Source organism: Alosa sapidissima, chromosome 2, assembly GCF_018492685.1.
Source record: "Alosa sapidissima isolate fAloSap1 chromosome 2, fAloSap1.pri, whole genome shotgun sequence".
Lineage (NCBI taxonomy): Eukaryota > Metazoa > Chordata > Actinopteri > Clupeiformes > Clupeidae > Alosa > Alosa sapidissima.
The window spans coordinates 36,619,151-36,644,984 of record NC_055958.1 but is presented as its reverse complement, the minus strand read 5'-3'; the positions used below and the strand labels follow the sequence as shown (position 1 = coordinate 36,644,984).

Below are 25,834 nucleotides of genomic sequence, written 5' to 3'. Positions count from 1 at the left end.
TGCCTCCCCAATTCTGTATTTCATTGTGCAATTGTCACTTTATTAATCTGGAGACAAAAAGTCCGTTTTTAATCATAAACTTGTCTATAGTCCACATAAGAGGCATAGACACAATTGTATGCTCTTATTCTTTAACATTAATGTTTACATTGAAGATGTCACGTGAGGAACAAGACTGTTTAAATCTGTTCACATAACCACAGTCTGTGTAGATAGACAGACAAGTCAGTTACACACACACCCTTGTTAGTATGGACCTCTGAAGTTCGCCTACAAAAAAGCTGCCATCTTTGAGATCCGGTATCTGGCGATTTTTCCTATGGGAAAATAACATGGGGATTTTGAATTATTGCACCTGTTAAACTCTCGCGGGGACGAAAAAGTCTGAAATGCAGACATTTTCCCAAACACACTTTTGTCCTCTGCCTTCGAGTGGACACTGTGATCTCCGGTAAGTGAAGGTGGCACACTTTGATTTTTACTACCCCAGAGCTAACTTCCAATGCAACTTGCCATAGGTAATTAGCTTCAATTAACACCCGGATCTCCTTATATGGGCAAAGATAGCAGCTTTGGTTCTTTTTTGTAGGCGAACTTCAGAGGTCTATTTGAATGACTAGTGCCAACAGAAATGGGAAAAGAGACTTCATTTGAGACTGGCCAATCATATTCCCCTAAAAATAACCAAGCCCCACCCTTTGTTCGTCCCACTTCTCTGAATGAGGAAGTTCCCTGAAAGACACAGAGCACCTGCAGGTCATTTTCACAGGAGTGATAGAGCTTTTTGTTTGGACAAAAGTCATTTCAGAGTGAGATGTAAACTCTTATGGTTAACAGACGTGTTGGAGGTGGATAATCTACACCAGGAAATGGTACACACAGGGGTCATTTAGACTAAACCACATTTTCATTCTTCACCCTGTAAAAGTGAAAGTAAAAACTAACCAGACGAGTTAAGATTTTCATGGGAGAAAATGGCTTCAAAGCTTGAAGAGGAGTTTTGCTGTCCTGTGTGCTGTGACATCTTCAAGGTTCCCGTCTTTTTGCCCTGTGCTCACAGTGTGTGTAAAGCCTGTCTGCAGCAGTTCTGGGAGAATAAAGGACACCGAGAATGTCCCTACTGCAGGAGGAAGTGCTCTAGAGAACACTATCCTCCTAACATGGCGTTAAGGAACCTGTGTGAGGCTTACTTACAGGAGAGAAGTCAGAGAGCTTCAGCAGGGTCTGAGGTGCTCTGCAGTCTGCACAGTGAGAAACTCAAGCTCTTCTGTCTGGAGGATCAACAGCCTGTGTGTGTGGTGTGTCAGGCTTCAAAGAAACACACCAACCACAAGTTCCAACCTGTAGATGAGGCAATAGCTGACCTTAAGGTGAGTCATATTCTTGACAATTTGCAATAAAGTTTTTCTCAATTGCTAAAACACAATTTCTGAAACCTTGCTCCGTTTTCTTAAAACATTAAACACAAAACCTCAGCCTTAAGCACTATTTACAAAATCTCTGACTCAGTAAACAGATTTACTTGTGTTCAAAATCAAACTTTCGCTTCAAAACAGTTTTACTTGTGCTCAAAACCAAAAACTGCTCTCAAATCATAAACAAAGTGATCAAAATGATATACACTATCAAGCAGCAGTCAGTAAACAATACACCAGAAAATAGAAAACACATTGTTCAAAACATATAGTTCTCGGGGAGAAGTACATTTTTAATCTCAAAACAAATTTCATATTTTTCCGTCATTATCTTTTGATGAACGAAAACATCAAGTAGAAATTACTACTTTGCTTTGCTCTTTCAGTGTTTCCTTATGTGGCGGCCCACCACAATATCAACATTGACCACCACACAATGATTTTCCAGGTTGTACTATATTGTGCTTAAATCTTGCCTGGTCTACAACCAACCCAAAAGGGCACATGTTACCCCGCTGCTCATCCAGCTACACTGGCTACCTATGGCGGCCCGCATCAAATTCAAGTCTCTAACGCTTGCCTACAAAGTAGTCTCCGGTTCTGCTCCCACCTACTTGAATGCCCTCATACAGACTTACGCTACCTCCAGACCGCTGCGCTCCTCTGACGAACGATGTCTAGCTCTACCACCGGTACGCTCAAGCCAATCCAAACTTTTCTCATCTGTTGTTCCTCGTTGGTGGAACACACTGCCAGTTCCTACAAGGGCAGGGACATCCTTTTCCACTTTCAAAAAACTCCTGAAGACCCAGCTCTTTAGAGAACATCTACTCTCATAGCAACACTTACAACAAGTCTTACTGATCCTAGCACTCACCAGCCGTTAAACTGACAAGTAACTGTTAAAATACAGCACTCACCGACGCACTTATTCTTACTGTACTCTAATGTGTTTTTTTTAAACTGTCCTAAAATTGTGAGAATTGTTCTAAAACTTACTGTTTACCATGTTGTTAGTCGCTTTGGTTAAAAAAGCGTCAGCCAAATGTAATGTAATGTAATGTAATGTAAAGTATACAGCCTACAATGCACTGTACTACAGTGTCCAATAAAAATCCTTTTTCTTGCCATCCTCCCCTTCCTCCTCATCGTCCCCCACCTCGCATATGCACTCGTCCTCTTACATAGTTTCATCTATCCATTCTCATTCCCACCTTCAAACTGTTTGCTCTCTGAACTGGCTTATTTTGGTTTTGTCACATCATTTGAAACAAGTGAAATCAATTTTGAGTGGTTGTGTTTAATCAATGACATGTGATTTCTATTTCATTTTTGCCATTTGTGTTTACCAGTATGGATGCATGTGCATTAGAGTGCAAAATGTGTTTTGACAATGATAATGTGTTACAAGTTTTGCTAAAAATTGTAAGTGAGGTCTGCAAATTGTGTTTTACCATGTGAAATGGTTTAAAGGGACACCAGGCAACGTTTTCGTGTTAATTAATCATCTTCGTAAGTCGGTATATGGTTAAATGACTCATTACAGGGCGAATGAAGACTCTCTCGCCCGCCCCTACTGCCTGTAGGAAGAATATCCCACTTGCAAGTTCGGTGTATCCCACCCGCCGACCTTCAGTCTCATAGTCTCAAGTCTCGACATCACGAGAAGCAGGATCAGTTTACATCCTGCATCCCCAGCACAGAGGCAGGTTAGCGAAACGCTAGTGATTGTTGCAAACGTGTGTATAATGGCAGAACTGGCGAAAAAGCGTGCGAAAACCCTTGACGGAAGATGCAAAGAAAAGGAAAAGAGCTTCACACCGAGAAGAGAAAGATGCCTTTAGAGAAAAGGCATCAGGCTTGCCTGGTATCCCTTTAAGGTATTGACAACAGACTGAACGATTAGCTTAATGAGTTCAAGCAACTGACAACTTTCTTCAGCCAATGGGTTTTAGTGTTTTAGCAACTGAGAAAAACTGTAAAAAGAAGTACAAGTGCAAAAAAGTCCTCCTCCTGTCTGGAGTAATTGTAATGTTCATCACTCACCACTAGGTGGAGTGTTTACTCTATATTTTGTTGCATTGTTACACAATGAATGTACTGTTGGTCATGAGACAAACACACACAAACTCTCTCTCTCTCTCTCTCTCTCTCTCTCTCTCTCTCTCTCTCTCTCTCTCTCTCTCTCTCTCTCTCTCTCTCTCTCTCTCTCTCTCTGTTTACTTCAGGAGCTGCTGAGGATTAAACTAGAATCCTTACAGAAGAGGCTGAAGGTCTTTGAAGAAGCAAAACTCTCCTGTGATGAAACAGCGAAACATGTGAAGGTGTTGTCCTCCTGAATGTGTATAGCAGCAGCATGAGAGTGTTGTTGACCATCACTGACTGGTGCTGAACTGTAGAGGACTGGAGTGATCTGAATGGAGGGGGTAACACTGACTGGTGTTGAACTGTAATGGACTAGAGTGATATGAATGGAGGGGGTAACACTGACTGGTGCTGAACTGTAGTGGACTGGAGTGATATGAATGGAGGGGCCTCATCAAACACAACAGACTTTGTCAACTAACTGGGCCATGAATGAACATGCATACTATCCTTTTTATTTCTTTAATTTTTCTTAGGTTACAATCATATTAGTAGTCATTTTTAAATTCATGATTTGGGTAAAGAAATCATCCATTGTGTTTCAATGAAAACTAAGTTAAACGCTAAATGTGCTGATAGTTATTTGAATTAAATGGAATTGAAGCTAATCTACTATAACACATGCTGTATATCAGTAGTCATTATGTCGTGCCAGGACTAAGACCAGCAGCAGGGAGGTAGATACCGTATCAGGGTTCATATGGTGTACTGTACACTGAAATAGAACTCTATTCTATGTGTGCACTCAAATACACTCCAGGACAATGCTTTCAGCCAATCAGCTTGTTACTAAAGGAACACAGAGGGGAGGGGCACATTTGATTGGCTGTGCAAATTAAGTATACATTTCCTTTAATTAGAATGACAGACTGTACCTTTAACTATACACCTTTATGATGGTTTATTATGTGTGTTATTCCAGACTCAGGCCCAGCACACAGAGATGCAGATCAAGGAGGAGTTTGAGAAGCTTCACCAGTTTCTACGAGATGAAGAGGCAGCCAGAATAGCTGCACTGAGGGAGGAAGAGGAGCAGAAGAGTCAGAAGGAGAAGATTGAGAAGATGAGCAGAGAGATCGCATCTCTTTCAGACACAATCAGAGCCATAGAAGATGAGATGGGAGCTGATGATGTCACATTCCTGCAGGTAAGAACAAATCTAACTTTAATGGTAGATGTTCTTTTATATATTCATGCATGATTACTGATCAGCTAATCGTGACTAATTCCTAATTCATCTATTTGTTACTCTACAGAATTACAAGAGCACAGTGGAAAGGTGAGTGATCTGCCTCCTGTCTCTTGTTCTGAACCCAAACCCACAGCAGCACTGACTCCTGAATGTTATTCCAGAGCCCAGTGCACACTGCAGGATCCAGAGAGGGTTTCAGGAGCTCTGATCAATGTGGCAAAGCACCTGGACAACCTGAAGGTCAAAGTCTGGAAGAAAATGATTGGTCAGTATTAAAGACCCACTGCAGTGACTTACAAAACCCCAAACACTCTTCTCTAAATCTACTTCATTTTGAAACATGTTTAACTATGAATATGCAAATAGTCTTTTTCAGCCCTTTGTACATACCTTATTTTTGACAATGTGTAAGCAATTCATGACAAAGAATCCCATCCCAAAGGTATCTTTTAGCATCATTCTATGAGTGACATTCAGAGAGATTAGCATTTTATAATATATAAGGGTGACAACAGTGTGGTCCAAATCATCCCAAACAGTCACTGTAATCACAGTCCCTCACAAATTATGACATACAAACAAATGAATTGGACATACAAACATCTAAATGAGCAGTATAACTCCAAAAAACTGAATCTTAAAATGTAACTTGGCGGTTTCTGGCACTTTTAGGAAAGGACTTGTTGTTTGATTGGGACTATGATTGCTGTGACTGTGGGTGTGGCTATGAGATTTTTCCAATGGGAAAATAACATGGGGATTTTGATTTATCGCACATGTTAAACTCTCGTGGGGACGAAGAAATCGGAAATGGAGATGTTTTGCTCTACACGCTTTTGTCTTCTGCCTTCTAGTGGATACTGTGATGTTTGGTACATTAAGACGGCACACTTTGATTTTTGCTACCCCAGAGCTAACTTGCAATGCAACTTGCCATAGATAGTTGGCTTCAATTAACACCCGGATCTCCTTATACTGTATGGACAAAGATGGCAGTTTTGGTTCCTTTTTGTAGGTGAACTTCAGAGGTCTATTCGATATTTGGAGACCAAAAATGGTGCACTGACAATTCAAACCAGAAATTCAAAGGATTTATGTTTACTGTGTACTTTACTCATAATATGTGTTGAAACACATGAAAAACACCACAAGAACATTAGCCTGACGTTGTCATACTCAAATTCTAGTCAGAATATAAGTCTAATACTGCTCCATTGGCACCGATACAGGGGGGAATGCCTCTGCACTCAATTGGATAGACCCATGGGCGGACATGGGCGGCATTTTCCCGGTGGGCCGACGCGCCTTTTGGGCCGATAGAATAGGCTATATAATTAAATAATTTTGGCCAACGATCGGCCCAAAGGAAGGACAATCAGCGGCCCATTGGTTACATTTCCATATTGACACTCGACTGATCCAATAACAGCTCACATCAGGCCCCACCCCTCGCATTTTGGCTCAGAGCCAGGATTTTGTGAGCGCATCAGAAGTTAATCAAAGTTGCCTTCACAAAATTGCGGCGGGTGCCGGTAGTGACAATAGTGCAAAAGTAACACCAATGTAGAAGCTTCAAAAATACAATATTGCAAGTAGGCTAGCATATGTCCGCAACATGTTGAAGTTCATTGAGTTTGAACGAGGATGTAAGCAAGCATACAGAGCAGAGGGACAGTGAGCAGGTGGAGTTGAGGCTACATGATAAGAACTCAGTGGTGGAGCAGGTAGGCTAAGTGTGATATGCCATGCTGACGATGATGATTATGATGACTTATTAATTGCGATAATGTAATGATCTGGTAATGATAACATAGTAAGGCCGTGCTGTGATTATAATAACAAATAGCGCAACTTAAATGTTCTACAGTAAATGAATGATTTGCAAACCCGGACAGTAAAAGGGTGTCAAATCGATGTTAATTGCTGGTCAGATTGATCAGTTTCTGTCAGACGCCCAAAATTTAACCAACTAAGCTATATATACGATAGGCTACTGGAAGACATTAATGATAATTAGTTAATATAGCTATACTGTTCCAAAATGTACCAGCAATGTAGGTAGGTAGTATAGCCTGCAGCAGGGGTATTCAATTAATCTTCAGCGAGGTCCAGTTACGGAAAATTTCCTCAAGCAAAGGTCCGAAGCATCATAATGTTTTAGCGTGTTTAGGCTATGTATACGTATGCATGTATGTACTGTATGTGTGTGTGTGTGTGTGTGTGTGTGTATATATATATATATATATATATATATATATAAGGATGGATGGATGGATGGAGCCTAGTTGTATAGGCCTAATGTTTAATATGAAATCAAATAAGTAGCCTAAAAGGCAACATTTGAAATGAGGAGAAATAAGACAAGATAGGAGTAATTGGGCAGAAAAACTGAGTAGCCTTGGCTATTTTAAAGATCTTAATGTGAACTTAAAATAAAATTTGAGCTGAGACAAGGATGGATATTCCACAGCTGGTTCCTTGAACCCATTAATCAGCAAGTTCAATTTTATTTTTTTTGTTTTTTTTTGTGTTGACCCGAAATCCTGGAAACCCAGGAACATCACGTTGTTGGGCAGTGAATGCATGTAGGCTTCACTAGATTGTGGTGGATCAATCATATTGCCTTCTTAAATCGTAAAATATTCTGTGGTCTCAGTTCGCTGTTGAATGGGCCTAGCCTACCCCATTTAGTATTTAATTAGGTGTGCCCGACCGATTAGAGGGCTGCTTGGGCCAAATATGCCAGGGCCGATTTTTGGTCCCAGTCCGCCCCTGGATAGACCTAACCAATCAGAGCAACGAAATAGCTTACCATGAGATATAGGAAGAAAACACAAGCCTCCTTCTTCTCCACAAATGCCTTAACATTGTTTTCTGGTCTTTTGTAAAGTTATTGTGCCGTCAATATCTACAACACTCATTAGCAAATTCTAAGAGATACGTAGTAGGGTAGGCTCCGTTGAACACTGATATGCTTCAAACATGTTATAAACAGCTGGGAAATGCTGTCGCAAATACCTCAAATAGGTGCTCAATCAGAGATTTCAAACAAACGAGGGAACAACATGTCAATGCAACACGCTGTTTTCCCTTGATGAAAGTGAAACCATGAGTTTTCCCACATCTCAACTTTGGCCAAAGTTTTTAGAAATAATCGTTTTTAGTGATACAACCTCATTGAAATAATATGCATTTTCCATATGGGGTCTTAGAAGCCATCTGTCTTCTTCTAGCCACAGTGTTTTTGTTGCAAACATAATCAACCTAAGCATGCTCAGATAACGTGATAGACGAGGCGCTGTTACTCACCTGTCAATCATCGTAAAGCCCGATTTGATTGGTCCGCCCAGGTCTGGGCGAGCATAGTTGATCCACAGTGGAGCAATGCCAGACCGAACTTCCTGACCTCAAATGTTGTGGGCGGGACTAAGTTCGGCTGGCACTTGATTTTCACCACAGTGGGTCTTTCACAAACTAAACAAACTTCCACTAATACCCCACAATGTTAAGATCTACTGGAACTGTAGTAAACTCACAGATATGCAGACTGAAGGATATATACCGTAAAACTCCAAATAATAGCCCAGGCTTTTATTTTCCCAAATCGCCAAACTGCACCGGCTAGTATTTGAGACAGGCGTCTATATGAGACAGGCCTTTAATTCCCTTCACACAAAACTTTTCCTCTGCAAAGATGGAAAATATTATCAAATTAATTATTTTCAAACACACTGAATGTTTACCCATATGACTAGGCTATCCGATGATAAGCTTCAATTTCGGTTTGTGCCACATTTATAACAATTTAGCACATTAACAATGATACGCATACTATTAATAGAATAGAATAGAATATAAGCTTTATTTGTCATTGCATACAATACAGAGTATCAACACAACGAAATTCAAGTTGCCACTCTTGGTCAGTGCTTTTTAAAAGAACAATAAATAATTCATAAATAAATAGGTAAACATACAGGGGATGCTGCTACTGGAAGCAACTGGAATCCATGCATTTCCACAGAATTATTTTTGGAATCTGATCCCTTATCATACCTGTTCATTCTTACTTGTCGCTCGCTCGACTTATCAAGATGGCTGCAAACGCTAAACTTCTGAAGATATCTGTATAAATCGTCTTGTAAGTAAACTACCAGTGCTTGTAAATGGTGTAAAACAGTGATTTATTTGCATGGCTAGGCCGATGCCCAAGGCACCCCCATTGAAAAAGCTGTTGGTAGCATCGGCTAACTAGCGCCAGATTTCGGAGTGCAGGGGACAAGCCGAGATGGTCTATGAGACAGACGTTCACACTCGGTATCATGTTTCAACACACTTTAGGTCAATATCACACCGGAATTCTCCTTTAAGTTGGTATAAACAACCTTCATTCCTTCGGAAATAGAAGCATGTAATGACATGATGCTATAGCTAGATATTTTCTGTTTGCAATTAAAAGTGAATTATGAACCTGGTAGCCACTTAGCTATCTGAGTGGAATGTGTTTAAATTGGCATATCATGTGCTTCATGTAAATCCTTAGTTTAAGAGAAACAAATTATTGAAGATCTCAAAACTCACCAATTCCATTACGCAAAGGGCAAAGACAAAGACCACTTCATATTCTACCACATTCCACAGCCTGTCAAGCATGTCAAAGTGCCCTCTCACATTTTATAAATGGTCAGTAGTGGGAACCGGATAACTCCACAATCTCCTCTAGCATTGTTTTTGTTGTCCTCGTGATTTTATATTAAAAAAGGAGATATCAATTATCAACAATGACAAGCCAGCTGGAACCTGCCACTCTCTCTCCCTCTCATGCGCACTCAGACGTGTTCCCAAATAAAATGAGTAGCATAACGTTCAAGTTAGATCTGCTGCCTAATGGAGACTGAGAGAGGACCCAAAAAGTATCATCCTTGGGTCATTCCGTGCCAAATCAACAGATTTTAGAAAAATTTCCCGCCTGACCATCTTGGATTTGCTTCAAACTTTAGGTCAATAATGTTGTTATACCTAGCAACTACTGTGCAAAATGTTAAGCTTGTATCTACTTCGGTCCTTCGGTCATTACTCTTGAACGATTCATGCTAGATTATTGACATTTTCAGGGAGTATTCTACTATGTTAATTGTCTTCAACTTCTGAAATAATTGCCCTACAGTTGAATATATCTCAAGCTATGACTTGCTGAAAATTGCATTTATGAAAAATGTAAGTATATTTTGACCACAATATCTTCACAATGAATCCCATCAGAAATGTTTAATTTATTCATATAATACTACTGCTTTAGTACTTCCTTACCAACTAGGTTGCATGTCTAAAATAAATGGAAATATATAATTTATAGAGCATCAAACATGAAAAAAATAACTTCATGCCTAATTTTCAAGTGCATATTCCCCATGTATGACAAAGTCTACCACAAAAACAATCATAGCACTGAAAATAATGTTTTCATTAATATTGTGTTGGTACCTTGACTCAAACTATATCAATTAAGGTATCAAACATGGTTTTCATGGCTGAGGGTGATTGATATCCCATGGACATTTGTTTACTTATACCATGTGCTGATTTGTTTATACTAGTGCAGTGCCCGTAGGAAGTATGTATTCTTATAGTGGGAGCTGAAGAAGATTTTTCAGTTATAACCATTGTCGTGACCCATGTCTCCTCCCCACAAAGACATGTCTTAAGTGTGTATACACATAGTAACATACAAAATACAAATAAAGTTGGACTATAAAGTACCAGAAGATGGTACATAAAGAAAGACATAATTAAAATCAAAACAGTTGAGTTTTTAATTGAGGGGTGGGGTGGATTTCCAGACAGCTATGTCAAAAGGTTTGTTGCGTGAGCGTGCTTTACTGTGTAAGCACTTCAGTACAACATTGCTCAGAAAGTGGCGCTTTTTCTTTGTTTCTTCGTCTAGAGCAAGTATGCGAAGTCTGTTTGATCTGCCGACTCTGCTGGCGGCAACGTAGAATTGTCCATGGCAGACGAAATCTCTTGTGCAGAAAACACCAACACGCTGTAAAGATTGACCCTGTGACTTATCGACGGTCATGGCAAAGCAGGGTCTCACTGGAAATTGTTTACGTCTCAAGGTGAATGGAAAGATGTTGTCAGATGGTATGAGAGTGATTTGTGGAATTTAAAGAGTCTGTCCGGCATTAAAACCAATTACAGATTTTGCAACTAAGAGGTGTGGCAGTATTTGTTCGATGATGTATCTTGAGCCATTGCAATGTCCATTTTGTTGGTCAAAGTTTCTCAGTAGCATGATAACCATTCCAACCTTTAAAGTGATGTGATGAGGAGGCATTCCGGAAGGCCAGAGTGTGTTTAAAAATTCAGTTGGGTACATATGGTGACTCTCAGAATCTGCTGTGTCTATGCTGTGGCAAACGTGTTCTTCTCCTGGAAAGATCTTGGTCATGTACTCATTGACTGTGTCGACTTGAGTTAGTTGGGCATAATATGACACGTTCACATAGCCACGTTGGACTGGAAATGTTGGCCAGCATGTCTTCATACACCCAATTCACAATGGCTTTTAGTTTGTCACCAGGAATTGTCAGTGTGTCTGTAAGTTTAATTGAAAATTCACCTTCTTCTGGAACTATTGGAATTTTTGCCTCACCAAGGTCTAAGAGGAATTTTGCAAAGTCTTCTTCAGCTTGTTGATGTTCTGCAGCTTGAGAGATCCTCATGTTTACTGTTAAACGGAGAGTTTCAACATTTCCCCACAGGTATGAGCTTTTGCAACACCTTCCTAAGATGTCAGTTCGGCTACCATGTGGCACAACTGTAAGTATTTGCCTCCAATCGCCACCGAAGACCATTGTGATGCCGCCAAATGGTTTGTCTGATCCTTGGAGCCACTGAAATGTACGGTCTGCTGCTTCTAATGCACGGCGATCCATCATTGACACTTCATTACATTACATTTAGCAGACACTTCATCCACAACCATGAGTGTTGCCGTGCTGTCACGTTCACTCACAGTGCAAGTGGATTCATCAGTGAGAATGAGAGGACATCTTGTTCTGTTGTGAAAGGTGGTGCCTTTTGGCAGTAGGGTTGCTGCGATGCCACTCGCGGCTGTTGCAAGAGCCACTTTGCCTGCTGCGTGGACTTTGTTAACGATGTGGCACAATACAAAGGTTTTTCCTGTCCCGCCACTTGCATCAAGCGCTATCATCTTTCCAAGTCCCTGTTCCACACTGTCCATCACTGTTTTGATAACAGTTTGCTGCTTGTGATTAAGTGTGTTTTCTGTTTTATTAATATGAGCTTGAAGTTCTTCCATATTGTGCTCCGTCTCATGCTGGATGATGCGGGGAGTTTGATTATGGTCATGAAGTGGATCAGGTTCAGGGAGTCCAAAGTTTCCACTCAGTGTGAAGCCATGTCTTTCAACGTGGTCCTTGAGGTCGAGTAGCACTTGATTTAGAATGTTTTCATTTGGCTCAATCACTGCAGCCCTGTGCATGAAGTCTTCACTTAGAACACGTTTGTGCCTTTCCCAGAACTGCAAGTGCTCTCCTCTAAGCACAAACATGAGCATGTTGGCAAGTACTTCATGCAGTGCTGGGCCAAAGGTTCAGAATCCACTTCCTGGTCATTGTCAACGATGCCATGTGCAATGCAGGCAGCCAGATAGGTGTCCATGACCACATCGCCAACTTTTCGGAGGTCTCTGAACAAAGTTGGTCCTGGGACACGGTATAAAAGGATGCGGAGATAGAACAGTTCAGCATTGTGTAGGTTGAAGGCAATCATTGGAATGCGTCCGACAGTGTCAGCCATGCGGTCATCGTGGGAACTTACAGTGGGCAGTGCTTCGACTTGGCCAGCGTCACTCGCGGTCCGCGCATGGGATCACGCGGTATCACGCGACTTTAATTTGTATTTTTCCAGTGAGACGCTGCAACAACCCAAACAACCGGTAGATGGCTCAAGTGAGCAGGGTGTCTTGTAAAAAGAAATGGAGCCTGGAAAACCCTACACAGACTTCACTACAAACTTTAGCAGACTGGTTTAGAAATAATTTAATAGCCAGAAATATGCCTGCCCTGTCCTAATAAAGAAATATTTGGTTAACTGCGAGTGAATCCCGTTTGCAGCCGTAGAAGAAACGCAGGACAAATTAAACATTCTGGTTTTCTCCGAGTGCAACGATGATAGACAGACATCATTTGGACAAAATATACAGCATATTAACCTCCGTTGCTCAGCCAAATGCCTTCCTGTTACATCCTGTTATCACAGAGTTACAGGCGATTTTTGATGGTCACAAGTTTACTTCATAGTAATTGTATAGTGTATTGTATTGTATGTATTGATGTAATATCTATCTCTATCTCTCTCTTCACGCTGGCAGAGGACAGGTACAGGGGTTGGTCGTGGGGGGGAGGTGGGGTTTTCTGTGGGTGAGTGTCATTTTGTGCTTCAAAACGGGCGAAAAAACTGTTCAGGTCATTTAGCAGAGAGGTGTTGTTCTCACAGCTCCGTGGCGCAGGCTTGTAGTCAGTGATGGCCTGTATGCCCTGCCATAGGCTCTGTGCATCTCTGCTGTCTTTGAAGTGTGTTGTTATTTTGTCTGTGTAATCCTTTTTTGCCTTCCTGATGCCCTGGGACAGGTTAGCCCTCGCTGTTCTTAGGCCAGCTACATCTCCAGCTCTGAAGGCTTTGTCTCTGGCCCTCAGCAGTCTGTGGACGTCTCCTGTCAGCCATGGCTTCTGGTTGGCCCGAGTGGTGATGTGTTTTATTTCTGTAACATCATCGATGCATTTGGTGATGTAGGAGGTCACAGTGTCTGTGTATTCCTCAATGTCAATGTGGTTGTTGTGGGTGGCAGCTGTTTTGAAGATATCCCAGTCTGTTGTTTCAAAGCAGTCCTGAAGTTGTGAGACGGCCCCCTCCGGCCACATTCTCACCTCCTTCAGAACCGGTTTGGTGACCGGTTTGTCAACATGTAAATTAAATGTAACATTATTGTGAATCAAATTAAAATGTTCTCTTTTGCAAACATAGGCATAGTAACAGAATAATTTAATAATGCTACAAAGATACTACATCAATCCGTATGTTTCATTAGGCTACTAGGCTATTTGTTTTGCCTTGATTCATTTAGGCTAGGCCTTTTTATTCAGGGGCCGTATTCACAAAGAATGTTAAGGCTAAAAGTAGCTCCTAACTGGCGAATTTAGGAGCAACTCCTAAAAATAATGGGCGTGTCACTCCTAACTTTAGGACTCCTATTTTTTTCACAAAAAGTAATTAACGAAGCATTTTAGACCTAAAAGTAGAACCTAAGTCTGGGACAGCTTAAGTCGAGAGGACTCCTAACTCACTAAGACCTATTCATAAACAGCTTTTTTGTGGCATTTTACGTTGCAATGTTTTGAAATGCGTAGCCTATGCGCAACAGGAGCTTCCAATCGCGAGGGAACAATTTTGCATTCATAAAAGGGATGCAATAACGCCACCAACAACAACCAAAACTACTCATTGTTAACATGTAAATGTAACGTTTCATTGTGAATCAAATTAAAATGTTCTCCTCTTTGCAAACCTAGCCTAGGCATATGGTGACAGATTCATTTAATAATGTTGCAAAGGTAGGCTACTGCATCAATCCATAGGCCTATGTTTCATTAGGCTACTAGGCTATTTGTTTTGCCTTACTCTTTATTCATTTAGGCTAGGTCTTTTTATTCAGTTATTAATCATCTTCCGTCCTTCGCACTACTTGTGTAGCGCACGCATTCTCCGACCTGTCACCTGTCACTCATCATCGGAAGAGAGGTGTTTGGAATTCCCACGTTACAATCGTCAGCCAATCAAGGTGGTCACTTCAGTCAAGCTCGTGCATGAGTAATGACGTCATCCATAGCCACGAAGACTCACTCCTAGTTTAGGAGTTGTCTGAAAGGCTTTGTGAATAACTTTTAAGAGAAAACTCCAAGCTAAAATCTTTAAGTGCAATTTAGGAGTAGCCTACTCCTAGTAGTAAGATAAACGCCTTTGTGAATAGCCTACGGCCCCAGTTATTCATCATCTTCCGTCCTTGTGTAGCGCACGCATTCTGAGACCTGTCACTCATCATCGTAAGGGAGGTGTTTGGAATTATGCCCGCGTTACAATCATCAGCCAATCAGCCAATCAAGGTGGTCACGCTTGCCCATTTACCCAAATTAATGGTCGACTATTACTGATGATCATTGTTATTTAAGAACATGCAGTGTGCGTAGGGTACCAAAAACATCTTGCTCGTAAAAAAGCATCATAACGCACATTCTGGCGGGTCTGTTATTTACTGTAGGCTGCACAAACCACAGGCCTTTATTTTGGGCAAGCCTGCATTCATTCATTCATTCATTCAACCTTTATTTATTCTCGGAGGGTCATTGAGGGAAGCCCTCATTTTCAATGAAGCCGAGATTACAGAAGCGAAGCAAAGCATAAAGTTTTCGATGTCCCAAACGGAGAGCCATACTTTATTGTTTTTAACCCTCTAGGCGCCACAGGCGACTATAGTCGACAAGATGCGGCACGGAGTAAAACGGCCGAATTAGTCAAATAGGGTGTCATATTTCGTTCGACTTCCACTCCACTAGATGGCAGACATGTCATACGTCATCCCCGAGTCGAAAAAAGGACACGCTTTAAACAAAACTTTCTAGCTACAGCTCATTGAATCAGTGCATGAAATACCGGAGCTAGTGTGCATGTGAGCCACTTTGTCAGAGCGATATTGTCAACGTCAGCGAGTATTTGCATTAGATTATCGTCTAATGGCATCAAAAAAGTTTACCTGAAATGAAGTGTTGGGTCTTCTATTCGCGGACCCTGATTCTGAAGGGGAATATCTGCCTTCAGAAAATGACGGTGATTCGTTTAGTGAGGCTTCAGATGCGTCCCTGCCTTGCAATGATGCAGCTGGACAAAGTGAGAGTTTACTCCATAGTTTAGGTTACACCAAGCACAAACGTTGAATCGTTTGCCCAATGTCACTGGTGGGAATAATGTTTCACGGGTTCGGAGTGTTCATCGGGAAGTTAGCAGGGTGTTAGTGGTGTGGCGAACGAGGCTGGAGGTAGCCTAATATCCATAGCGCTAGCTTCTGTCTTCTGAACGTGTGCCTCTCCACAATCGCGGCGACAGTAACGTGGTGGAGCCTTTGTCTAATGCCACTGGGTATGTTAGACGAGGTCGAAGTGCTCATAGGACAGTTAGGGGGTAACGTAGTGGCAGTGTGGGGAGTCGCAATGAGAATGACAGTAGGCCTAGTCCGAGCTGCGCAAATTCTCTCCACTCGGCGCGCGCGAGGCAGATCTGGCCATGCTGCTCGCATGGTGGAGGTGGTGACACGCTCTCTCCCTCTCCCACACACACACACACACACACACATTAGGTCATGCATAGTCTATCACAAGATGATGGGAATGCCGGCCCTGTATGGATAGGGATAGGGAGTCATTATCTCTACAGCAAAAGGCCTGCTACATAAAAAAAAAAAATGTCAGCCATTTAGTAATGATTTACACTGTTGATTTGCTATCTACTTCCCTGATCATTTAGGACATACAGTACACTATGTGTTCCTTTTTGTGTGTTCATGTCCTTGTGATGTGTGTGTCTTTGTCAGCTAAGAAAAAAAAACAAAAAAACATCAACAAAAAGAAAAAAAATACTAACATTGTCTCTTGTCTTGTCTCGTCATCTCACTCCTGATCTGTGCCTTGCCGTGGCAAATGAGCTTTTGAACTAAACAGGTCTTGTCTACTTGTGTTTGTGTGTCATCTGAATAATATATATGTGGCCCATACATGGAATCAGAGTGCCTACTGTATGTAGTAAATGGAAAATCTCTACAGCAAAAGGCCAGTCTACCGCTACATGCATTTGGTTTGTTTCTGCCATTTATTAGTAATGATTTACACAGTTTGTTCACTACTTACTATTTACCTGAGCATTCAGTATTGTGCAATATAGCATACAGAAGGTGAGGGACATTTTGGGGGGAAAGAAGTGGTGCATTTTATCATTCAAACATGCGACTTTTCATGAAAATTCTATAATCCAAGATGGCCGCCACCATATGACGTCATAATATGCAAATTAGATATAAACATTTAATCTCTACATAAACTTTGGGTCATCCTTAATATTTCTCTAATTTACAGAAAGTCTCTATCTCTTATCACTTTTAAGATATAGCCTTTTGAAATGAAGATGTCAAAATTGATCGTTTCGGAAAAAAACCTCTGGCGCCTAAAGGGTTAACGATCTCTATGCTACTCACAAAAATGTAGGCATGGGGACATGATGAAGTAGGCTATCCAACTGTCGTGTGTTAAATTATTGTGATTACGAGCCAGTGGTTTTCAAACATTATGCGTGACTCGGACATCTAATTAAATGCAACAGGCTCATATCGTCCTCGCATTCGCAAAATGAGGACCAGTGTTTTGTCAAATTGCAAATAGCTATTCGTTTTAACTATTTTTTTATGATGGTATGAAGTGCTTTTTATATAGGCTACTATCTTTAATCTTGGAATATGGGGAGGGAAGTGGCGCGTCTGCAGTCAGCCAAATATGAATGTAATTCTGCGGCATAAAGCAGATGTATTTGTTTATTGTACAGAAAAATAAATATGACATGTCAAGCAGTCAATTGACTACATTGCAGTCAAGAAGTAGGGCAAATTAAGACACTGTTTTGATTTGCGTAGTTACGTTACCCCCAACACTGACCATAACATAGACAGCAAATTAAGATATTTTTTCGTTTTGTGGAGCGGCACCGGTAGGCTATCAAAAGCAGATTTTGATTTTCGCTACCACCGTGTAGTCAAGCCTTAAGCCATACCCAAGTAGCCTTAATCGAGGTAATGTTTAATTACGATTTAATTTGTTATTGAATTCGTAGGCTGGGATTCCTCTCGGTAACAATTACGTTTAAAGGTAGCCTAGCCTCCTGCTTTTTCAGAAGGGGCGGCAGTCAGGCTACTGACAGAGCGATGTACAGTGGCAGAGCGACGCATAGTGGCTGAAAGTGGTACTAAAGCTTCACGCAGCTTCACGCCTCGTAATGCGCGACTGAAGTGGCCATTTGAAATAGATGCCCACTGTAGTCTTTTTTTTCGCAATTGAAATGTCTTTTGTGTGTATGTGAAGTGTTGAAATACATCTGGGTACACAATGTGCCGCATGTGTGGATGTAGAGACATTGCTTCAAAAAAAGCAGTTAGCGTAGTAGCAGGTGGCCCTGCGTCCAGTAAGTTCTGGGCAGCGCCTTCATCATTGAACGTGATGGCCTGTTTATCCTGTAGGTGAATTGCCAGCATCCTTACTGGTGGTTGTTTTCGTTGGATGGGGAAATCGTTTATTCGCCAGTAGGCCTCAGATGCAGTGATGTAACGTCCCAACTCATAGCGTGTCACTTCATCGCGTTGAAGTTCTTCCCGGGTCTCGTCAGGAACATCCAACATTGATCCAAACATTGATCTGGACCTTTCTCCAAGTATTTGTACAGATACTTGACACTGGAGACAGCGCAGATTGTAGAGTACAGTAAGAATAAGTTCATCAGTGAGAGCTGTTTTTAACAGTTACGTGTCAGTTCAAGACGGCTGGTGAGTGCTAGGACTTGTTGTAAGTGGTACTATGAGAGGAGATGTTCTCTAAAGAGCTGGGTCTTCAGGGGTTTTTTGAAAATGGAGAGGGATGTCCCTGCCCTTGTAGGAACTGGCAGTGTGTTCCACCAACGAGGAACAACAGATGAGAAAAGTTTGGATTGGCCTGAGCGTACCGGTGGTAGAGCTAGACGCCGTTTGTCTGAGGAGCGCAGCGGTCTAGAGGTAGCGTATGTCTGTATGAGGGCATTCAAGTAGGCGGGAGCAGAACCGGAGACTACTTTGTATGCAAGCGTTAGAGCCTTGAATTTGATGCGGGGCGCCATCGGTAGCCAGTGTAGCTGGATGAGCAGCGGGGTAACGTGCCCTTTTGGGTTGGTTGTAGACCAGGCGTGCTGCCGCGTTCTTGATCATCTGAAGGGGTTTCACTGCGCAGGCTGGAAGACCTGTCAGGAGGGCGTTGCAGTAGTCGAGTCGTGAGATGACTATTGCCTGAACCAGAAGTTGGGTAGCATCTTGAGTCAAGTAAGTCCTGATTTTCCGTATGTTGTAGAGTGCGAAACGGCATGACCGGGCGACTGAGGCAACATGATCTGAGAAGTTTAGTTGGTTGTCGAGAACAACTCCTAGATTTCTTGCAGTCCTGGTAGGTGAAACAGACAGGGAGTCAAATTTGATGTTGATGTCGTGGTGTATGGTAGGTTTAGCTGGGAGGACCAGCAGTTCAGTCCTTGAGAGGTTCAGCTGGAGGTGGTGTGCCTTCATCCATGTAGCTATGTCAGAGAGGCAATCCAAGATCCGTGCTGAAACCAAGGGATCATCAGGTGGAAAGGACAGATAGAGCTGTGTGTCGTCTGCATAGTAGTGGTATGAGAAGCCATGCGAACGGATAATCTGTCCCAAGGAGGTGGTGTAGATAGCAAAGAGAAGGGGGCCCAGCACTGAGCCCTGGGGGACCTGTGGTAAGATGGTGAGGTGCAGATAGCTGACCAAGCCATGATACGTTAAACGAGCGTCCTGTGAGGTAGGATTCAAACCAGGAGAGAGCAGAACCGGAGATTCCCATGTTAGCGAGTATAGAGAGAAGGATGCGGTGATTAACCGTGTCAAAGGCAGCCGATAAAAGGGTAGTGTGTCACGCAGAATAAGTACTGATGACCGAGCGGTCGCCCTGGCTTCTTTCAAGGCTTCTGTTACAGACAGCAGAGCCGTTTCGGTAGAGTGGCCACTTTTGAACCCAGACTGATTTGGATTCAGAAGGTTGTTCTGTGAAAGGAAGTCAGAGACCTGTTTGGAGACTGCTCGTTCAATGCCTTTGGATAGGAAAGGCAGGAGTGAGACAGGGCGGTAGTTCTCGACTTGAGTAGGGTTGAAAAAAGCTTTCTTAAGTAACGGTGTTACCCGGGCCATTTTGAACGCTGTTGGAAATGTGCCGGAGGTTATCGAGGCATTGATTACATGTATGATAGCTGGTGCGATGGTCGGGCTGATGGACTGAAGTAGGCTCGTAGGTATATGGTCCAGCGAGCATGTCGTAGGACGGCTACATGTCAGGAGTCTAGATACTTCACTCTCGGAGAGAAGCGCGAATGCTGAAAAAGATGTTCCAGCAGCCTCTAGAGGTTGTAGGAGTGCAGTATCTGAGTCAAATGCGTTGTGTGGGCATGGAGGGAATTGACTGCTGATTGCCGCCACTTTGTTTGTAAAAAATGAGGCAAGGGTATCCGCAGTAAGGCTGGATGGAGGAGGAGGCAGCTGAGGGTTGAGTAGCGATTTGAAGGTTGAGAAAAGTTTTCGAGTGTCTGTAGCGCTGTTGATTTTGTCATTGTAGAAAGCCGTCTTAGCAGCAGTGATGCTGGCTGAGAAGGAGGTCAGGAGTGTCTGGTAGTTTTTGAGGTCATCAGTTAGTTTGGATTTGTGCCATTTCCTCTCCGCGGCTCTGAGTTTGATGCGCTGCGATCGGAGAGTATCATTTAGCCATGGATGAGAGCGTTTGGATCGAGCTGGCCTTGTGGTAAGAGGGCACAGCTCGTCAAGACACAAGCTCAGTGTGGAGCAGAGCGAGTCTGTGGCCTCATTAACCTCCAGAGAGGAGAAGGTGTTGAGTAGAGGTAGACCGGAGGCAACCACAGAGGAAAAGTGCGTTGGAGACAGGTTCCGGATGTTGCGGCGGAACGTGACCATCGGCTGAGGAGCCGGAGGCTGTTCTGTCAGGCTGACGTTGAACTGGATGAAGAAGTGGTCAGAAAGATGGAGAGGCGTCACCATGAGGGTGTCTGTGGTGCAGTTCCGAGTGAGGATCAAGTCAAGCTCTTTGCCAGCTTTGTGAGTAGGTGGGCTTTAAGCCTTTAGCCGCCAGGGTTTAAAAAGAATGAATTGGATTTGTACATCAAAATTTCAAAAGGCCATGGCTTGCAAGTGGTCAGAGATAAAGTCCTACTGTAAAGTGAAAATCATTTAGTATGAACAGAAGTTTATGAAGGGGGTAAATGTACTCATCTAATTTGCATATTATGACGTCATTGGATGGTAACCACCGTGAATTATGCACATTTCAGTAAATACTAGATGTTGAACATATTTGAGCAGTTTTACTTTCTTTTTTTGTAATTTCACCGACATGACAAATGAACAGGAATACAGTCACATGTAAACCAACAATAGTAAACTATTACTATAATCACAAACCCTATGCTACTATACAATAAAGTAGCCTGGTCAAATCAGTTCCATATCGTGGGTGACTTTGAAGTTCTTCAGAGCCCTATTTTTACAACCCCTGCTGTCTATACCACGTCCATTACGGACACTATCATCACTACTGTCACTGGCACCTCCAGCTATGTTGGGAAGAGGGTCGAAATAAGCATGGTATGCTTAGTGGACACTGTCGCAAAGACGTACCTCCATTCACAGACGCACCGTGACTATCAGTCAATAGACGATCGATCATATTCTCCAAAAGGCAGATATTCTCCTTCAGAATCAGAAAAGGTGAATAACAGATCCAAGACTTCATCACACGTGAATTTTTTTTTCAACATTTGGTGTATTTCTCCTTCAATTTGTGCAAAACTATGGCCCGCATCGCTTCCGCGTTATGGAGGAAATGCACGTCTTCTTCGTGTGTTTCTCGCGTGTTTTTCGAATGCTTCCTGAAAACTTTGAAAAAAAAGGTTGAGCTTGAATCGAAGCTCTGGGTGTCTGCCAACTAGTGGTCAAGAGTACAAATGATATTTTACACTGTACTCGCGTCTATCATCTGTTTTATTCAGTAATGACGCTTGTCGCAATATTGCGACATGGACGGTTAGAGGGTTAAACCAGTGAGGTCAAAGGAGTGGATCAGGGCCAAAAAGTCCGCTGAGCCTGGGGCATCTAAGTGGATGTTCATATCGCCGAGAACGAGAAGCGGACAGTCATGCTCAGGGATGGAGGACAGCAGAGTGTCAAGTTCGTCCATAAAGTCGCGTAGTTGGCCTGGAGGGCGGTAGATGACCAGCACATAGAGTTTTGCTGGGGCGATCACTGTGATGGCATGGAATTTGAATGAGACATATTTGTTTGAAGGCAGTAGCGGGGTGAATTTCCATTTGTTGGAGATCAGCAGGCCCGTCCCACCTCCTCGTCCAGATGGACGAGGGGTGTGGGATAGCGTAAGGTTAGTGGAGAGTGCAGCTGGGGTGGCAGTGTTCTCTGGTTTGATCCAAGTCTCAGTGAGAGCAAGGAGTTCCAACGAAAGGTGGTTGGCATAGCCAGCTATGAAATCTGTTTTGTTGACTGCGGATCCACAAGCCCATGGAGAAGGAGGTTTCTGTAGGTGAGGACCGTTTAAGTTGCTGGAGGTTAAGCAGATTTCTGCCCCTTTTGGCATGATGCCGTTTTCTGCGATGGCCGGTGATAACAGATATGGTGGAACGGCACATTTTTTTGCCTTTGTCGGCGCCTGTGCTCGGTGAACTTGCACAGATAAACTTGCTCGTCTTGACCGCGTCCGTCTGAAACGTGTACGGCTGAAACGAGGGCTGACGCTTCAGCAACATCCTCTATTGTTATGCTGACAGGAATTGCATGCAGCTGTCCTCGCGTCTCACTAATGATGAATCAGTGTAGACCGCCCCCTCTGACGTTAGCACAGCTTAGATTGTTCAAAAGGGTGTTAATTACGGTCAACTGAAAGTCTGCTCGCTCACACCGACCGAAACTCGCAGTTTCAAGTAGCCTCCTCCCTCAGCTGTTCCCAAACGCCCAGAGTCCAATTCTAAAGAATTGGAGAGGATTGGCCAAAAGTAGCCTATGTGTTCTTCCTTTCTCTCTCTCAACGCACTGCAGTTGTTCACAGTACAACAATAGTAAGACACAAGACTCCAATACACCCAGTGCAAGTGTCTATCACACTCCAGGACTATTCTTCACAACATTTTTCAGAGACATCAAACACTAAATAGCATAGTGTTGTGCAGCTTTTCACCTGATATTCAGAGAGATTCATTGTATGCTAGACTTCTACATAAGGGTGATGAGATCATGTGCCAAAATAAACAAGCCACTGTGCACATGCTCTTGACATCTTATTACATAATTTAGATGAAGAATATCTAAATGATCAGTCTAACACTACAATTTCAATCTTAAAATGTAGCTTGAATGGTTCTATTGGTTATGGGTAATGACTGTTTTTTTGGGGCTATGAGAACTGTGTTTGTGGGTGTGGCTATGAGATTGGTCACCCTGATGGACGAGACTATCATGCAAAGCTATGTTTCAATGCACTTTGAATTGAAGTGGTATATACATGGCAATGTATAGTAAATCCACATTTGGTGTATTTCTGCTTCAATTTGTGCAAAACTATGGCCCGCATCGCTTCCTCGTTATGGAGGAAATGCGTGTGTTTCTCGCGTGTTTTTCGCGAGCTTCCTGAAAACTTTGAAAAAAAGGTTGAGCTTGTGTGGGATAAATTTTATATGTCTCTCATTGAATGTTTAGTATACCTTACATACATGTAGTGAAATCTAATTGCCATCACCCTACTCTGACCCTTGTGTCTTTTGCAACTCCTAGGTTAGAATGTTTGGTTAACTTAACCCTTGTGTCAGCGTATTTGGGTAACCCCAGGATGCGGGGTCATGAACATTTCTTATCTTTGTCAATACACCAGATGGTTAAGTGGGGTTGTAAACATTTCGTATCTCTGTTAAAATATTAGAAGGTTAAGTGATTAATGGAGGGCGACAACTTGTGATTTTCCATGGGTGTGGGATAAGGTATAAGTGTTGGCTTCACCCACAGATGTGTGGGCTTGTTACTTTGACATTTCATGTGGGTAACATGCTCCCGGCGTCGTGAATAAAGCTGCAGTCTCACACCAGTTGTCTTGGATTAATTTTGACCACACTTGAATCGAAGCTCTGGGTGTCTGCCAACTAGTGGTCAAGAGTACAAATGAGATTTTACACTGTACTCGCTTCTATCGTCTGTTTTATTCAGTAATGACGCTTGTCGCAATATTGCGACATGGGCGGTTAGAGGGTTAAGGGGCCATGTCAACCCATCCCATTACCACTTATTTCATGTATAGCGCCACCTAGTTAAAAATTAAAAAACAAAAAATTAGGTGTTTTAATCACTATATCTCTGGCTGACATGGTCAAAACTGTACGAAATTGAAAGTGTAGGATCATTATGACACCCTCCGAATGCATGCCAAGTTTCATGAACTTCATTCATGGGGGGCCATACAATAAAATAATTTATATGTACATTTAGTGACCGTACACCAACAGAGTTTTCTGTGAATATCTTGAACTGTAGGGCCTAGGATGACCAATTTTTTGCGTATGTTTGCCTCCAGGGGTCATGTTAACCCATTCCATATGCACACATGTGCATAAACAGATACACACGCACACACATACATTCACAGTAATCATACGTATGACACATACTCACACAGTAGACATATGTACGCATACAGGCACATACGCAGGCACACACACACACACACCCACCCACACACACATAAACATAAACATGTACACGCACACAATTCAAGAATTTCTCAGAATTATGAACAGGCAAGATGGGGGTGGGGTTGTATAAAATGTATTTTACAAGTGAAATCATGTTTTGATACTTGTTGTCTAGCAGATACCAGTGAGAATTGAGTGTGCATAATGCAATTCAGTGAGACAGATAGAATCATATATGCCTTTCAGCGTGACTTATTTTTGTGGAAAAAATGTGCTGGACTGGGCGGCGGTCATATTTTGTACCGCTCTGCGGTACATCTAGTTATTATGTAGCAACACCAGGCATGTAAAAGGGACAGGCGCCTATTTGGGACTCAGCATTTATTTGAAGTTTTACTGTACAGACACATGCATACCACAAATCACTACAATTACAACTGTATAAAATGCAAACAGATTTCTTATATTATTACTCTATTCTATTACTATTTTATATCTGGTTTAGATTTCATTTCAGTGTGGAATTCTGAGTGTCCTGCACATGTTCATGTGTGTGTTCTTTTATCTGCAGCTCCTGTGACTCTGGATCCCAACACTGCACACCCAAATCTCATCCTGTCTGAGGATCTGACCAGTGTGAGATATGTTAAAAATAACCCACAGAGGTTTGATAAGTATGCCTGTGTCCTGGGCTCTGAGGGCTTTAATTATGGCACTCACTGCTGGGATGTCGAGGTTGGAGAGAACACAATGTGGTGTGTGGGTGTGATGTCCGAGTCTCTCCAGAGGAAGGGAGATTTTATATCCAAGAGAGGACGGTGGATTTTGGATTATCTAGATGGTACATATAGAGCATGTGCTCCACCACTGCCCTACACTCCCTTCACAGTGCAGCAGAAACTCCAGAGGATCAGAGTGCAGCTGGACTGGGACAGAGGAAAGGTGTCATTTTCTGACCCTGATACTAACACACACCTACACACTCTCACACACACTTTCACTGAAAGAGTATTTCCATACTTTTTTCCTGGCACCTCTTCGTTGAGGATCTTACCAATGAGTCCTCAGTAAAAGCAGCAGCACTGATGGAGTTGATATGTCTCTGACTGGACTGGTGTGATGATGAGGGTGGAGGTCAGATAGGCCTGGCTGATGAATGTTGTGGATGTGTGTCATGCTGAACAATCTGAGGGGTATTTCACAACTGTGAGAGGTGGGGACAGAGACACTATTAACTGAAACACATGGCTATATAAACAAAACATCACATGGTATAAGTAAACAAATGTCCACAGCAACATTGTAAAAAGACAATCACCCATAGCCATGAGAACAGTCTCAATTGAACTCAACTAATCACTCCAACTAACTAACTAACTGCCTCCTGAACTAAGTCATCCACTATAGATTTAATCTAACAAACCTGACAAAATCATAGCTAGTGGAGTCT

At 42.5% G+C, this 25,834-nt stretch overlaps 1 protein-coding gene across 2 annotated transcripts; it reads left to right on the top strand.

Annotated features, from left to right (window-relative positions):
• Positions 1 to 740: 740 nt before the first annotated feature.
• LOC121690514 (E3 ubiquitin-protein ligase TRIM39-like) lies at positions 741 to 25,834 on the top strand. Of its 2 annotated transcripts, none has more exons than XM_042071104.1 (6): positions 741 to 1,370; positions 3,644 to 3,733; positions 4,483 to 4,707; positions 4,817 to 4,839; positions 4,914 to 5,017; positions 24,956 to 25,834. In XM_042071104.1, the coding sequence occupies exons 1-6, from the start codon at positions 975 to 977 to the stop codon at positions 25,453 to 25,455; spliced, it is 1,338 nt and encodes a 445-aa protein (XP_041927038.1). In that variant the 5' UTR covers positions 741 to 974; the 3' UTR covers positions 25,456 to 25,834. The 2 variants fall into 2 exon arrangements, with proteins under 2 accessions (XP_041927038.1, XP_041927037.1); XM_042071103.1 differs by having other exon boundaries at positions 3,644 to 3,739; positions 24,956 to 25,832.

What these genes read in the sequence shown, in the direction of transcription:
- LOC121690514 (XM_042071103.1), top strand. Translation starts at nt 975, where the DNA reads ATGGCTTCAAAGCTTGAAGAGGAGTTTTGCTGTCCTGTGTGCTGTGAC. An exon ending in AAACAGCGAAACATGTGAAG is followed by an intron (nt 3,740 to 4,482) that starts GTGTTGTCCTCC and finishes GTGTTATTCCAG; the next exon opens with ACTCAGGCCCAGCACACAGA. An exon ending in TACAAGAGCACAGTGGAAAG is followed by an intron (nt 4,840 to 4,913) that starts GTGAGTGATCTG and finishes ATGTTATTCCAG; the next exon opens with AGCCCAGTGCACACTGCAGG.